The 15,906-nt window shown below is 34.3% G+C and overlaps 1 protein-coding gene across 5 annotated transcripts in view; it reads right to left on the bottom strand.

Moving 5' to 3' along the window:
* The window catches only part of SPEF2 (sperm flagellar 2), a 68,495-nt gene that overhangs the window by 1,932 nt on the left and 50,657 nt on the right, over positions 1 to 15,906 (bottom strand). For 2 of the 5 annotated variants that reach the window (XM_080572552.1, XM_080572553.1), the window contains exons 26-32: positions 14,213 to 14,335; positions 11,864 to 12,002; positions 10,321 to 10,550; positions 916 to 2,108; positions 596 to 813; positions 301 to 509; positions 83 to 206 (exon numbers count right to left, since the gene is read on the bottom strand). In XM_080572552.1, coding sequence (XP_080428678.1) covers positions 83 to 206; positions 301 to 509; positions 596 to 813; positions 916 to 2,108; positions 10,321 to 10,550; positions 11,864 to 12,002; positions 14,213 to 14,335 — 2,236 coding nt within the window. Of the gene's footprint in view, positions 1 to 82; positions 207 to 300; positions 510 to 595; positions 814 to 915; positions 2,109 to 3,618; positions 8,570 to 10,320; positions 10,551 to 11,863; positions 12,003 to 14,212; positions 14,336 to 15,906 lie in introns of those variants that run through there. The other 3 variants (XM_080572554.1, XM_080572555.1, XM_080572556.1) reach the window with 3 other exon arrangements.

The following is a 15,906-nucleotide window of genomic DNA, read 5'->3' as shown; positions in this document are numbered from 1 at the left end:
TAATTATACCTATTCCTAAATATATTTCCATAATTTTTTAAAATAAATCAATAAACACAAGCAAATGCAGTATTCTTGTTACCTGTTATATAGCTCTAATTTCAACATGCTCCATTCAGTTTCAACTTCATTGATTTTCACACTAGCAGCTTCTAGTACGACTTCATAATGTTTAGTCAAGACAGACACTTCCTTTTCACCAAATTCTATAACAGATGCAACAGAAAAATATTTTTGTACTTAAAAAAAAAAAACTTAGAATGTGCATTTCTTCAACTAGCTGCTATCATAGTTCTATACCTTCTCTCATTTTGTCAGGCCATAGTTTAAAACTTCCAATAGTAGTTGCTCTTAAGACATCTTTACTTGCATCACAGAAACAATTACGTAGTCTCTTCACCAAATTACTTAGTACTTTGGTTCGTACTTCTGAAATATTTCCATTTCCAACAAGCTGGTGACCATGAAAGTGCTGAATGGTCTCCATTAGGCGTTCCTTTGGACCAGCTCTAAAAGATTCAAAGTACAAAAAGGTATATAATACTCTTTTGCTAGACTGTAAGAGATCAGGACTCAGTCGTTACAAATGTCAGACCTTGTTTGATACATGTGGAGTGTTTCCACTGTTGACTGCATGGTTGCAAATATATCTGCAATGGAGGAGTTGTGATCCAAAGTAACACGTGACAGAATGTTGAGGGCATTGATGACATCCAACAAGAAATGGGAAAACTTGACTATCTCCATTTGCAGAAGGAGGTGTAAAAGTCCTTTGACTTTCTGCCTATTTGAGGCTCTTGAATCTTTTTCAATCTGGAAATCAATATGGAAACAAGACGTATCAGGTAAGTGGACCAAAATTAACCATAGCAATTAATTTTTCCAAAATTTACATCCAATTTTTAAATCAGTTACCTTACTCAGATGTAGAACAATCGCAGGATAACCTTTAAGGAGAATTTGTAGAGCTGTTTGTAGACGAGGAAGCCACTGCGAGCCTCCAATGCGAGAAGGAATTGCTGGGCGTATCCTGATGGCTTCATACGTGGCTTTGAGATTATTCTTATTTAGAGGTGAGTTATGATAAAAATAATACATATTTCTCAAGCCATTGGTTAAGATATTGTATAGCTGAATATTTTTCAGTGCTCCTTTGTAAGCCAGCTTTAGGCGGTGAGCAAAACAATGCACAGACTGTACACAAGGCTGAATTTCCCTCAGAAGCTCAGCTACCCCATTGTTTTCTCCTATCATGACATCTGTCCCGTCACTTCCAAACCCAACTAATTTTCTTGACCAGTCTCGGCTTCCCAAATTGAGCTGAAGATTTATTTCTAAAATTTCCTCAATTGCATTTTTTATACTTGAAGCATCATTTTTTTGAACAGGTTGAACTCCAACAATCTGGCAATGGACTTTTCCTTCATTTGCAAAGCGCACGTAGACAACTGCAGCTGCTTTGAATATGCTATCTGTGACTTCATCACTAATGAGAGAAAAGAATTTACATTTCTCCAGTTTCTCTTTTAGAGCCCTTCTTTCTACTTCAGCGATAAAATGTATAAATATTCTTGCTGACTTGTCATTTCTAAATACAGAACCAATATCCACTCCTTTCATATCATCTAGTTTACACATCCAGTCAAGGTCTGTAAAGGGACGACCAGACTTAGCAATAGCATGGCATGTTCTAAAAATATTTTCTACTCTTCCTAATGTTATGGAGTTCATACTCTTCAACATCTGCTCAGCAGAAGCTCTATTTGGTGAGGCAGTACTGGCAGCTTCCATGCAGGTAGCCCAGGCATGAGCTTCACTATTCTGGTGTGTATTTATAAATTCAAGTTTGAAGTCATCAGTGCCAGAACAAAAATTATGAACGTTTTCCCCCAAATCCACATTATGCTTGCGACACAATGCACAGAACATTATTCCCCTTTCATCATCATATTTTAACCAGGAGTACTTTGTTAGCCATATTTTTGGAAACTGGCGATTCCTCTTTGTTCTTTGATATTCCAAATCTTTCTTCTCCTTCCCTTTGTCACCAACTTCTCTCTTGCTAGAAGAATTACTCTTGCCTTTAAATTGCTTCAGTGCTCTTATGGCTATAATTTAGAAAGAAACAACTAAATATAAACTAGTTTTTATTTAATAATTTATCAATTGCTTTTTTTTTTTTTTCTTCCACATTTAGTTTGTTAAATTGGGACTGGACTGTGATTTAAAATAAACAGCCATAAAAGGGAGTAAATAAAACTGAGATCTCCTCTTACACCACTTTGATATTACTCAGGACCCTTGTAAAAAATGGTCAGTTTTGGCTATAGTTTCCTTTTGACTACCAGAGGTTTGTCAGAATCTGCAACCAGTAAAATGCAGCAACATAGATACCATTTTTGAAACAGAAAAAAACAGAGTCAGGGAATGGAATTCAGTATTGTCTTTGAGGAAAAATGTCTCCAGAAGATACTGCTGACGTCACAAGCCTATTATGATGACAATTCCACCTGATATTAACAGAAAATTTTACTTGGAACAAGTTCATAAATACATAACCAAATATCTGTCCCAGAATGAATAAGATGTTCTAAAGCACATTTAACTGACCTGATCATCTTTAAGTATGTTTATCTGCAGAAAAAAATTATTACTGTTTTGAGAGAGAGGAACTGCATAAGCTTCACATTTTGTTTTCGAAATTGAGACATTCTCAAAGCATCGAGATTGTTCTCAACATTGTTCTTCCAAATTGTTTTCAAGGTGGTCATTCTTATATTTTGTACTAAGAAGTGCAATAAGCTGACATTTTTGAAATTTTTTTCTCTAGAGCTCATGAATCTCCTACCTTTGGCAGGTGATTTAATGATTCTTTTAGTATACAGTTGCCATAAGGTCACGGCTTGGAAAAGAAAGCAGCCAAATAACTACAACAAATTCCAAGGAGAACTTAGGCAATAAAATTTGAAATCTATTCATTGGAAAATAGGAGAAGTAAAGCACTGATGAACAATTTGACTCCCACCATCCTTGCTGTAATTTGTACCTCAAGAAGCAAAATTAACAATTATATTAAGACAATCATAGAAAGAACTGGTATTTTGGGTGTTTTCAAAAATCTTATGAGAAAGACTCCTTGTACTCCATTCTTGTCTATTGTACAAGAAGGGGCAAACTTTTATATATGCATTATAGAATTTCTGAGAACAGTTTGTTCCCATTTTATTATAAGCATCCTGAAAGGCTATAACAGTGAAAAAAATGTTAGGAACATGCAGTTTAAATATATTTCTAGTATGAGTAATTCTTTGAAAGAGCTGTTTATATCTAACAGAAAACTTTAAATCCATGCTAGCAGCTGTAGTCCATGTGAACAGCAAAAACAAATGGACTTCTGCAGAAGTTTTCTTTTTCTGAAGTGTGCCCAAGGACACCCAGGACCAAAAAGAGAGGAGGAGAACAATTCTTAATAAACAGTAAAGATTGAAAACCTTCCCTAGCAGTAGGCAGCCACAAAAACACAATAATAGGTTAAAAAGGAGATAGGAGGCAGGATTAAAGGGTCTGCAACTGCAGAGGTCAGAGGGTGGAAGGGGAAAAATGGTTCTAATATGATAATGTGTTATGATAACACCTCTGCAGTGCCTACTGCTTCTTGAGGTGTATGGGAACCTTGTTTTTTTTTTTTTTTGTGTTGGTGTTTTTTGGTTTTTGTTTTTGGTGCTGATTAGAAAAAAATAAGGATCAGAATAGGTTCTGTGAGCCACTGTCTGAGACAGGATTCCCTATAAGGTGGAGTTTCAATGTCACTAACATTTTTCAAGTTTTGATTTATTTATTTTTTTATTTCAAAACACAATGGTTTTAATCTCTTGGAAAATTCTATTTTGTACATCTTGTATTTACAAGTGATCAGCTGTATGTGTTTTTAGAAAGACAGTATATTCTACAGTATGTGAGAACAGTAAATGCTAAGAGGAACGAATCATCAGATCAGATCCCTAACCCATCTAAATTATGATGATCCCTATAAACCAGACTATATTCATTACAGGTCTTCTCTCGAGTATATTCTTACCACACTTACCTAAGGAAATGAAGGTTATGCAGCTGTGCTGTCTCTGCAGCTCTACATAAATTTATCTGCCTGCCAATTCTTCCTCACTGATAATTTCTAAATGGCCAGTTTGAACCAAGTTTGTCAGTAGGGTAGAGATATGAAGTTTCCAAAATTTTCTTCCAGATCTGTTCTGAGGAACAGGACAATGATACTCATATCATCCCTACTGAGGAAAAAGCAGGGAGATGCCAAGCTTTTAGCTGCTCTGTGGCCAAGACTTGTATGTCAGCCTACACTCAATTCCAGACCACACACAACATCCAGTGTATTTGGGCATCGCTGTGCAAGCAAAAAACATAGATAAGAGGACATGGAAAGAAGACAATATTTTTTTCAAATAAGGCTAAAAGACATGGAATGGAGCAGGAGGTAGGTTACTGGGAAGAAACTGGGAACATGGGAAAAGGGCTGGATTTATTGCAGTGGTACTGTGGAAAGAACACAGGATACAAAACGAAATCTTCAGTACTGAAAAAAGTTCAAAAACAAAACTTCGTCTTCTCTATTTATGGAGCTACTTCTTTTTGACAAAAAAAACTTTGTCATCAATGAAATGAAAGGGAAAGCATACGCAGAAAAATCTACATAAGTTAGCTCTTCATTAAAATCTGTTAAATCGGTTTTAAAGTTCGTATCATTCAGTGATATACCAGCTGACATTGACATGCATTTACATCTACTTTAATAAACAGTGCAGAAATATAATAAACAAATAAAAAAAAAAGTTAAGATTATGACCACATCTGAGGCATTTTGAAGTGTCATAAAAAGCATAAAGAGCAGTCACCATGCCTCAGTTATAAGACACAGGTACATACAAAGAGACTGTTTTCTAATGACACACAAGACAGCAGTATAATATTTTGATTTTAAATTCCAGTTCGGCACTGTATGAAAATAGGGTTCCTCTCTCTAAACTGAGGAACACTGTAGGAAATATAGAGATTAGAAATTTATACAAGCAACAAAACATGAAGAAATTGTAAACCTACACTAGAGACAAGAATTATTTTAACACTTCATTCTCTTTTTCAAGTTTACTCTACTCTATCCTATTATATTCTATTTTTTGGCTAGATGTTTGGATGACAGAGATCTATGCAAGTTACACACCAGACTCTGTAGCAATACTGCAATGGATAAATGAATGAACTAAAGCCTTAGGCTGAATTATATTCATCCAAATTTAGCATTTACACCACTAAAAGGTAGTAATAGGGGATACTGTCATTCAGTGAAAAAGACAGGAATCTCAAGAATATGATTCATTCCCAACAAAGAAATTGAGATACTCATCAGATACTCATCACCCCCTGCAAGTGCTTCTCACTGAAATTCTCGCTTTATTCACTAATTATTATTGATTCTGATGTGTTACATGCCTAATCTTTACTAATTATCAAGAATTAGGATTTTAAATTTAGAATCTCAGAGTAAGTTATGCTAGTTGCTGCACAGGTGAAATGAGGGGAAAGGAAACTTCCTCTGTTATATTCATAGGGATCTTGATACTGGGATATATATATTCAAGTGCACAGACACATACAAAGATGTTAAATGTTTCATAAAAGTAATTGGATACACAGATTTTTAAACGACATAGGCAGACAGTAACAGCTACTGAAATTAAATAATATACATGATATTTATTCAGTAAAAGACTAATGGGGGGTGTGTGTGGGGAAGTGAAAGTAAACGTAATTAGAATTAACAAATTTTCCAGTATCTGTAAGGAGAGGTATTGTACCTATCCTGGATATCTGATGAAGGGCTTTATATTTCAAAAGTTTAGGCATTTTCTATCTATATTACTGGTCGAGTAATATATTATTATCTATATTACTGGTCGAGTAAAAATAGTTCCTCTGCCTACAAACTTAGACTTTCTTATTTTCAAGTTTTGAAAAAAAACACATTGAAATCTAGTCTTAGAAAAGATAAAAGTTACAGATGAAGAACTTATTTCCATATTTGCATATAAGTTTCAGCCCCTATTCACACCAAAGTCAGATCATGAGGGCTACTATCATAAGTTCATGAGCTTTTTCTACAGAAGTACTTCAGAAGAGGTAGCATAACCTGTACACATTATTCATGGTCTGGGTGCAATTTGGACTGTGACACTAAGCAAAACCTTTTATGAAAAAGACAAAAAAAATAAACAGAACTACATGTACACTGATATGCTTATCTGTTCCGAATCTGACAGCGCAGCAAAACTCAACTGAGAAGTCTATAATTAGAAAAGAAATAGCAATACAATTTGGTCATTGATTGTCTTCTACGGTTGACAAATCTGGAATCACATTTGGCAAAATTACTGAGACTGTTCACATCTTAGCAGACTACTTCAAAGTTTTTTAAAACAGTCATTTTAAATTTTGGATATTGGATATAGAAGTTCTTAAAGCCTGACTGAAAATTATTTCAGATAAATAATCAGTTCTATAATTCAAATTGAGATTGCTCATGAAGATCATTGCTGTGGAAAAGAAAAAGAAAAAAAAATACAATTTAAAATTCACTCCAGTCATAAACTGAAGAATAAAAATCTAGGATAGAATATATTTTGACCAGTTTGGTAATGCAAAGCATTACCAAAATTGCATTCTCTGAAGCACCTTTAAACTTGAGAAATTTCAGACGCATGCTATTTGAATTGACAGTAAATGCGGTCATAGGCTGAAAATGGTGCTAAAGAGAATCAGAGGAGATGAGATCCATGGTTAGTTTAATTTTGTTCATAGGAACAGAACATGTCGAAAGAGACTGTAGAAGAGGAGAGGAAAAAAAAAAGAAAAAAGAGTGTTATCAGCTCCATTTCAGACCTGGCACAGTTCTTTCTATAAAAAAGAAGCACAATCCTGAGGCAATATATTAAACCACTGTTAACAAAAGGATCAAAGGAGTTAGTGAAATTAACAAATACTGCAGAGCCACCCTGAGTTGGGGCAATGGCACTTGAATTAATAAATGAAAACATTTAAATATTTCTTTATCAAATGAAAGACTGGGTCAGTATGTAGGAAGGTCCAGCAGAGGTCACAGTTTTTGTCCATCGGTGCTTAGAATGGCCAGTAATGTGCCTCCACGGAGAACCAAGCGTGCAGGATAGAACAAGTTGTCTGTGATGAATCCGCAGTTCTTTAATACTTTAAATTCCTAGGGAACACAAAACTGTTTATAATTTTATAAGATTTCTTTTGTAAATACCTAATAATTTTAAAGTATATTGGTAGTCCCATTTTTTGCTTTTTTTTTGTCAATTTGTTAGACATATTTGAAAACACATCCTTTTGACGTCTGCCAAATATCCTGTGAGAAAACTGTTTACTTCCAAACTCATAGTTTCTCCTTTTTACTCTTTGCTTTGCTTGGTTTTCCAGGTAAATTGAAAGATGATCTTGACCTGATGATCTTGAAGGTCTTTTCCAACCTTAATGATTCTATGATTCTATGATTTCAATTAATTCAAAATTCTTCTTTATGAAATCTTCACAATGCTATTCAAAATCAGCCTAATATTCCATTTTCAGAACAACTTTAGGAATTTTGCTATTTACATAGTATAGAGGATTGGTGGATTTATTTTATTAAAATATGTAGACTTGCCCTACAGTCTATGCCTCATGTTCTCTGATTTATTTCTATTACAAATGCTCAGTGGACTGCCCAGGCAAGTAGGAATTAAAAGATTAAGATGTTTGGCCAAAAATAATCTAGATGTTTGGAGATTCTGCAGTAGAAAGATTACTAGCTGGCTACTTTTTTGTATCTCCTTTAGAGCTAGCTGCTATCCAACAACTTCACCGCCAACGTGCTGGGTGCTTTAGTGTATTTCCTTGTTTTGTTCGATACAAGAGTAATCATGAAGGAGGCATATATTTTCTGTTGGGCATTCTATTAAACAAGGGGAGACAGAAGGATGTAAAGAATTTTTCCTGATTTTCTGAGAGGAAGGATTTAACTCTCCCTGTAGAGTCTAGTGCTTGTGGTGATGGGTAGTGGTTGTCTTAGGAAATCTGGGATACTTTTACAGTGCGTAAGAGAATGGAAAAAAATATTTTAAAGATGACTTGCACAATTCACATCCTAAATCAGCTGTCCAAAAAGGTAAATATTTTGACTTAATAGTCACCAGGCAGTAGAAGAATGCTGTTGCATGTTCTTGAGAACCTCACTTTAAATAATTTATTTTCATTGTTCCAGAGTGCAGGAAGGGGCAAGAGAGGAAGAAATTACAAAGAAATACTGTCATGCTGTGACAGCTGGATATCTCTGTTGGAGCTAGGGCATCCCAATGGAAGAAACAATGAAGACCTTATGCTAGAGGATATTTATCTCCTACATTACCTATACGCTTCCAATCTGAAAGTTTAGATGGATTCCTGTATACTTGGAGAAAATAATATTTCAGCATGAATCGGAATGAGTTTCTTCTATTTGCACCTGATAAAGAATTTGAAATAATGAAACAATGAAGGTTCAGGATAAAGTAGATGTCCTGCTATACAAGATACTTACTGTAGCAATTGTTCTGTCATTTGCAGTGTTACCTCTGCTGACTGCCCTGTGGTTTGCTGGAAGGAGTCTAAAGAATTGTTTCAATCCTATGGGATCCTAGCAGGCACCATCACTCCAATACAAATAAAAATGATTGTATATAACTTGGGTCCTGCCTAATTGTGAGATCAGTCCTAGATCATTCTGTCATTAAGTGAATGAAGAATGTTGGATAGGAGCCTTCCTGGTATGAATTATATGGTCTACCAACACTAAAATCATGATGTAAGCTTCCAGAGTTTGGAACCTATTATGTACTTAGTCTTAAAAAGACTGAGTCTTACCTTCCAAGCTAATTCACAAAGAAAAAGTTTGCTTTGTTGGGTCATTTTAGTGAACATAATATCAAAAAGACAATATTGTGGAAAGTTAAAGATTTCATTTGTATTTTTACTATCTATTACAAAGGCACAATGAAAACACTTTTTCTCTATCTTGAAAATTTCAAGAATATTCGAGTTCATATTAGACAATGTTTTTAGTTTTAAATATTTTAATTAAGGAATAATTCAAAAAAAAAAAAAATTAATGGGAATGACCAGTCAAAACTGGTATTTGCGTAGTATGTTTACCTCTATGGCACTAATGATTACAAGTGTACAGATTTTTAGTTTCACATGGCATTATATATGCAATAATATCTGCTTCCTTAGTCTCTGTAGAGGCATTTGGAATGCTTACACACACACAAATAATCTCTGCATTATAGATAGAATGATAAACATCTTTCTAAAGGAAAATTCTTAACATCATTCTTCTTAAAATGCGTTCATGTTCAAAAGCTAAATGGAATTTCTCCATAACTATGCATGAAAATAATTTCTGAATACAGGATTACATTCAACGTCATTGTGCCTTTGTGGCCTTATTATATTGGAAGAGTTGGATCCAAAATTGTAAGTACAGGTTTATGGATTCTGGTTCACAGTCTTAGTGGCACTTGTACTAAAGTCACAATTGTAATCTGGAACACTGATAGTAGGGCAAACCTCTGCAAATGCGTTTAACTATTTGGCATCTCAGTTTAAAAATAATGTTTTGACAGAAAGTATTTTTAAATGTCCTAAACTTAAAGTTCCCATAACTAGAGGGTAGGTACACAGTAAATATACTTACAAAGTAAAAAAAAAAATGAGTTAATACTTGCAAATCACCCAAAACAACTGGCATACATTTACTTGAAGAATATAATCATTAACAGTTTAATAGACCCTATCTAATAGTTTCATAAAAACAGTGTTTTCTTCAACAATGTTTTAAAATAATACAGCTTCAGTGTTTACTGAGTTCTGAATTAGTAAATGAGTTAAAGACTTGCATTTGAAATGATCTCTAAGCAAAATATGATACGTAGCACTTTAAAAAACATACTACAGTCAGAGTTAGAAGAATATTAAGCACATGGTCTTGAAGATACAAAGCCCATGAAAGAGACACTAAAAGCTTTCAAGTGGTCTGGTATTTCACATTTCTAATATTTTACACTATAACTTCGCTTCTACACTTAGTGCCATCTTTAACTGTAGTATGATCTTTAACAATATAGGTGACTAATATTTAGTACCTCCTTGCAGTTACTCTTTTTTAATTAGCTATCTAACTGCCTTTCTGGAATGAAGCTGATTTTTTTTTCTTACCTTTAGGTGCCACTTGTAGAAACTGCTTATGAAATGTATTAAGTTGTGAAATAGTTAGAGTACCACTTTCAGAGGTCTCTACTTGTGGAACATGTGGTGAAGGAACAGGATCAGGAATCACTTTTACATCACTGCTGAGGAAGAAATCTGTTTCTTCTAAAGTCATTTCATACTGGATTTTGCTAGAACACTCAATGTGGTGTCGTCCTATCTCAATGAGCTTTTCAACACTGTGAAAATGTAAATGCAGGAAACAGTAAGTACTTTTTAATAGAGAATGTTAATATCAAGTTCAAATTTTAATGTGTTTACACTCTGGGAGCTTTCCTGAAGAAAGAATTACAAATCCTCTTTATAAATTCTGTACTCAGCAAAATCATTATGAAGTGTACTCCTACTCTGGCAGCAAGACATTTTATTACTGTGGTAAGAAATTTAGGCAGATCTAAGCCACATAAGAGACCTGATGGAAAAATATGAAAGGATGAAACTTTATTTATTCCATAAATTTTATAGGAGAGATACACATTCCATTTGTAATCATCCTTTTGGTTATTCTCAATGCCTCATCCCCTACTCTGCCCCTAGATTGTAGATCAAAAAACACTTTCTAGAGTAGCATTCTGCAGAGATACATGAACTGCTGTTCCAAGTCTGATGAGCATGACTTATACTTTTTAACAGGTATAGGCACTGGATTGGCCTGGGGTCTCAGGATTATGCTTGCATCCATTCAAAGGACATGATATTCTGTAAATAACGTGTTTTGGAAGACATTGTTGTCAGGAGGGCCAATAAAACTAGCAGGTAGAGCTCAGCCTCTTTGAGCTATTGCCTGTTAGAGCCTTCACATATTACATTCTTGGGTGTGCACTGACATGAACCAACCAGGACTGCCCCAAGTATGCTTTGAAATTTAGCACAGGCCAGAAATATTTTCCATAAGGCAATGTGACATCTTTCTTCTGGAAAGTAAAACACTTTAATGATATGGACATAGGCCACTCTATGTCAGGTGGCCTAAGTGTCACATAGTGGTTCCAAGCACATTTTGCTAGAAGAGAAAAATGGCCAAGAAAAAAAAAAGACATTGAATTATTTTTTTGATAAATGCTATACATAGTGTTTATGACAGTAGGTGGAGCTTTCCAGTATTTGTATAGTACAGAAACAAAACAAAACAAAACAAAACAAACCTACAATCCAAAGTGACAAAAACCACTGAAATGATATACAGACATCTAGGAAATTGAATATCTGATTGTCTGATGATGCTTATAAATTGCTAAATCTGTAGTCTAGCAAAACAGTAAAACTGATAATTAATTACCTCTACCATTGCCAGCAGAACCTTCTAATTATTGAAGAACCGTGTTATTACCATTCAGTTATTTAAGATAAAATTAAATTTTAGCTCATGAAATGAAATGATTATTTTCTAATACATTTTGCAAATTATTTGCTCTATATAAACAACCACCTTTACCAGCTTAGTCCATTAAAAAAAATAAATGAATCCTGCTCAAAATTGGATATGCATTACCTGGACATTTCTGCTAGGAACCTGGCTCCAAGCCACTTTTCCATGTCTTTATAAGCTTCTTCTGCTTTCACTGTTAGTTCTTCAATATATGCTAACGCTTTTTCTTTTATAAGTTCTAGACGAGATTTTGTGGCTTCTTCTGTTAAAATATTTTTAATAATAATAATAATAATTAATACTTATAAAATTTCAGGAATTTTCACCCTTAAGCTCCTGATGTTTAACACATTAACCTGTACTTAGGCAGCAAAATATTTATTTCTCATGTTCTTAAATTATTAATTTTTCAGAATCACCCTTATAGCACCATTTATTTTACAAAACTGTGTATTCTATAAGCATCAGAATTCACAGGGTAACAAATATCTTAATAAAGCTAATGCAGAGGTGCAGGGGATGTTTAAGTACACAGTGACATCAAACTAAATTAACACTATATAGCAAACAGACCTAGAAGCGTAACAATGCAAGTGTAACATGTTATAGATAAATATTAAAGAAAACATTTCTAAAACATCATCTATGTTAATCATGACAAAGGTTTGCTTTTCTTTTCCTAACTTCCACTTCTTCAAAATTAACTTCATTGGTTTTGCTCCAACCTTCCTACATATGACTATTTTATACCCTAAAACTCAGCTTTCATTTGGTTAGTGACCACTAGGAAAGTAATTAATCTCTACCAAAATTATGCATAGAGTATCCAAATTAAACTTTTAAAAATGCTGGGAATTTCAGAATTCAGAATTTGTTAGTTTTCAGAATAGAAAGAACTGAGAGAGTCTTTCACTGAGAGACTAATACAGAAGAAAGGAGCTGAAAAGACAAGATGTGAGAACAATGTCCAAGGTGAAAAGGATATCAACTGGATGAAGAGACAGGTAAGGTAATGTGTTGACAGAGACATGAAACAGACACTGACAGTTTTTAAAAGCCTTAGAAAAGAAGAATGAGAGAAGAGTAGCTAGAGATTATTCTCAATCTTGAACATAAGCAAATTCAGTGTTCAGCTTGATTTTTTCTTTATATTTAACCTTCTTTGAGACAGAATCTTTCAAATAAGTAATATTATATAGTAATTGGCATAGTGACTTCAAAGTTAAAGAATGTAAAATTATTTATATTATAATTCTTACTCTATGTACTACTAAGCTTTCAAAATACTTAGGTTTGGGGCTAAAACTTTCTTTAGGCAGCTAGTGTAGAAAGATGAACTGTGAAAAGTATGAGACAGGTCCTTTTAATGTTATTTCTCAGTCACAGTAGAATGCAATACTGAGCACTTCCTATATTAAGCAAGAAAGAGTTGATCAAAATTTTACACCTAGCATCGATTTGGGTCTCATAGAAAGGTTATTTGATTTGAGGGCAAAGACATGGAAGTTCTAAGCAACTGAGAGTATCTTAAAGGAAAGTGGTAGATGTACAGACATTTGGTCTGGTGTGGAGCTAGAGAAGCCTTGTGAATCTGTGTTTTCTTTATTAACTGCTGTTTGCCCTCTAGTTTTCATAATTACTACGCAAAAGTTAGCCTAGCCAAGGAAATACATGATGGGTTAGCTAACTGCTGCTGAACAGAATGTGTAACAGATAAACTCTACCTATTCTTTAGTGAGAATGAGTTCTTTTTATTCTACTCAAAATCCATCTTCAAAGAAAAAAAAAATCAACTCATTTTCAGTTTGGAACTTCTGTTTTTCAGACATCCACTTTTTGTTGAAAGTGACCAATTGGCTTGGAAGTTATTGGGCAGAACAAAGAGACAGAAAACTGAGTCATACATGGGTTTTGGAAGGGTCTGTTTAGTAGGGGCTTTGGAAGAAAAAGCAAATATGTGTCTCTCTGCTTAAATCCTGCACAGCTTGAGGAAGAGGAAATGAGAGAAGAGCATCAATGAAATATGTAATTACCAAAAAATTCTTCCACAGATCAAAACAATTCAAATACTGAACTCAATTGAATACTGAAGAGTGGCCCATCCCAAACTTATCCTTTCATGAAGAATACTTGCTTAGTTGTGGAAATGACATGACATGACATGACATGACATGACATGACAAGAAATGAAATGAAATGAAATGAAATGAAATGAAATGAAATTAAATTAAATTAAATTAAATTAAATTAAATTAAAGAAAAACATTTCTATCTTGGTATATCTATCACAAAATTCCCTGATGACTACCACTCTAAAAAATGTCCTAATTTCTTCAGACACTATTTTCTCTACTTTACTTTACTTACGCATCCATCTTCCCCCAAAGAGCTTCTCGTTAGTTTTGACTGTTACATTACCTAAATTAGGAATAATGATCACCACCAAATGTAAGTAGCCAAACAGTAACATACCCTCATGTTTCAGGGCAGCAAAATATTCTTGCTGTATTTTAAGTGTCAGTTCTTGCTTCTTTAATTCTTCAGAGGTTAAAGGAACTGGACTGACTTCGACCACAGGTACGGTAGAAGGAAGTCCTGCAGAAAAATAGTCCCCCTCACAGTCTTTGGACTTTGATGGTAATTGTGTGTGTCGCATTTTTTGAAATGAAAAATGGCACTTTCCACCTCACTTGGTATGACCATTTATGAGCACGCAAATGTGTTTACACAGTTGTCTTATGTCAACAAAACAGCTAGTTTTCTTCAAATGTGATTTACATCTGCAAGACATGCTAAGATTAACACTGAGTAAAAATAGTCCAACATATACATCTGTATTAAAATTGGTTAAATAACATTCCAAAATGTATTTGTGAATGGAAAATCATGACTAAATAGATCCGCCTCCGTTGTGATCCTGGAAAGTCAAAATGGCCTCTTTGACCTTAAAATCTACCAATTTATAACAATCTGTACAAAAATACACCTCTTTTAAAAGATAGCTGTTCCTGCTGCAGCAAGATCAAGTTTAGCATTCTGTGAGCTACCTTTGCATCTTGTTTTAGCTTACCCAGCTGTGAACAGATATTGTAAACATGGTATTTTGTCATGCATAAAATTATTTCTGCATACATAACACCTTGACTATTATTCAAAAATATTAATCTTTGTAACTGCTTTATCCTAGAAGAAAAGCAGATGAAGCTGTTAGAGAAAATTACAATAGCATCTGCATGATACATAAGGTAAACATAAAGCAAACAGTCAAATCTTGAAGTGATAAAATTACATGCGATAAATTGCAACGCTCAGTTACTAGCCTGTAGTTCTAACTACGGGAATTCTTATGTTACAGGAGCACTACAGTAACTGTTTTCATAATAAACAATAAAACAAGCATCAGTTGAGATTTTATTTTGTATCATGAGGAGTTCACAGCTGAGTTGTAGTCACACATCTATAACTTCCTATTTTTATGACTTCAGGTAAGTCATCTAGTACCAGATCTGAAAAAAAAATATTTCCAAGAAGCAATTCACAAAAGCCTAACATAGCCACTTACCATACAATAGCTGATAGCTGCTGATTTCCTATCACAAAGCTTTTTTAGAAAACTAAACATCTACGAAATTCTTGGCTGGATTGAGGAGCTAAGTACATAGCTAAATCTCCCTGGAGCTCACAGATTCACTTAGTATTTGCAAGGCTATACTTGTTCACTGTACTATAAGCACAACTCAACCAGAGAGGCAGGACTGAGTACATTGCAAATAAAATGGCTGTCAAAGAAAAAATGCTACCTGCCTTATGCAAAATAACTCTGCAGTTACAGCTTTCTCACAGGAAATTGAACACCTGAATTTCAAGTTACCCCAACACATGGAGGGCTCAAGCCCCTCTCTTAATATGCAGAATGTCTTAACAAAAGACACAGGATTCATACTACTAAACTGACTTCTTGCATAAGCTATGACTTTTGCAGAAAGTTGTGGCAGTTACTTAAACCACTACCTGCTCAAGGAAGTATTTATGAAAAAATGTATAAACAGCACTGAATGCCAGGAGTCTTCCCAGCAGACTGTTAGATAATTACTAAGCTAAAGACATAGAGTCTTCTAGGTCTTTTTGTCTTGTGCAAGTAAAGTTTGTATTCTCACGTGCACAGT

Source organism: Anser brachyrhynchus (assembly GCF_964034855.1).
Source record: "Anser brachyrhynchus genome assembly, chromosome: Z".
NCBI lineage: Eukaryota > Metazoa > Chordata > Aves > Anseriformes > Anatidae > Anser > Anser brachyrhynchus.
This window is presented reverse-complemented; position numbering and strand designations above follow the sequence as displayed.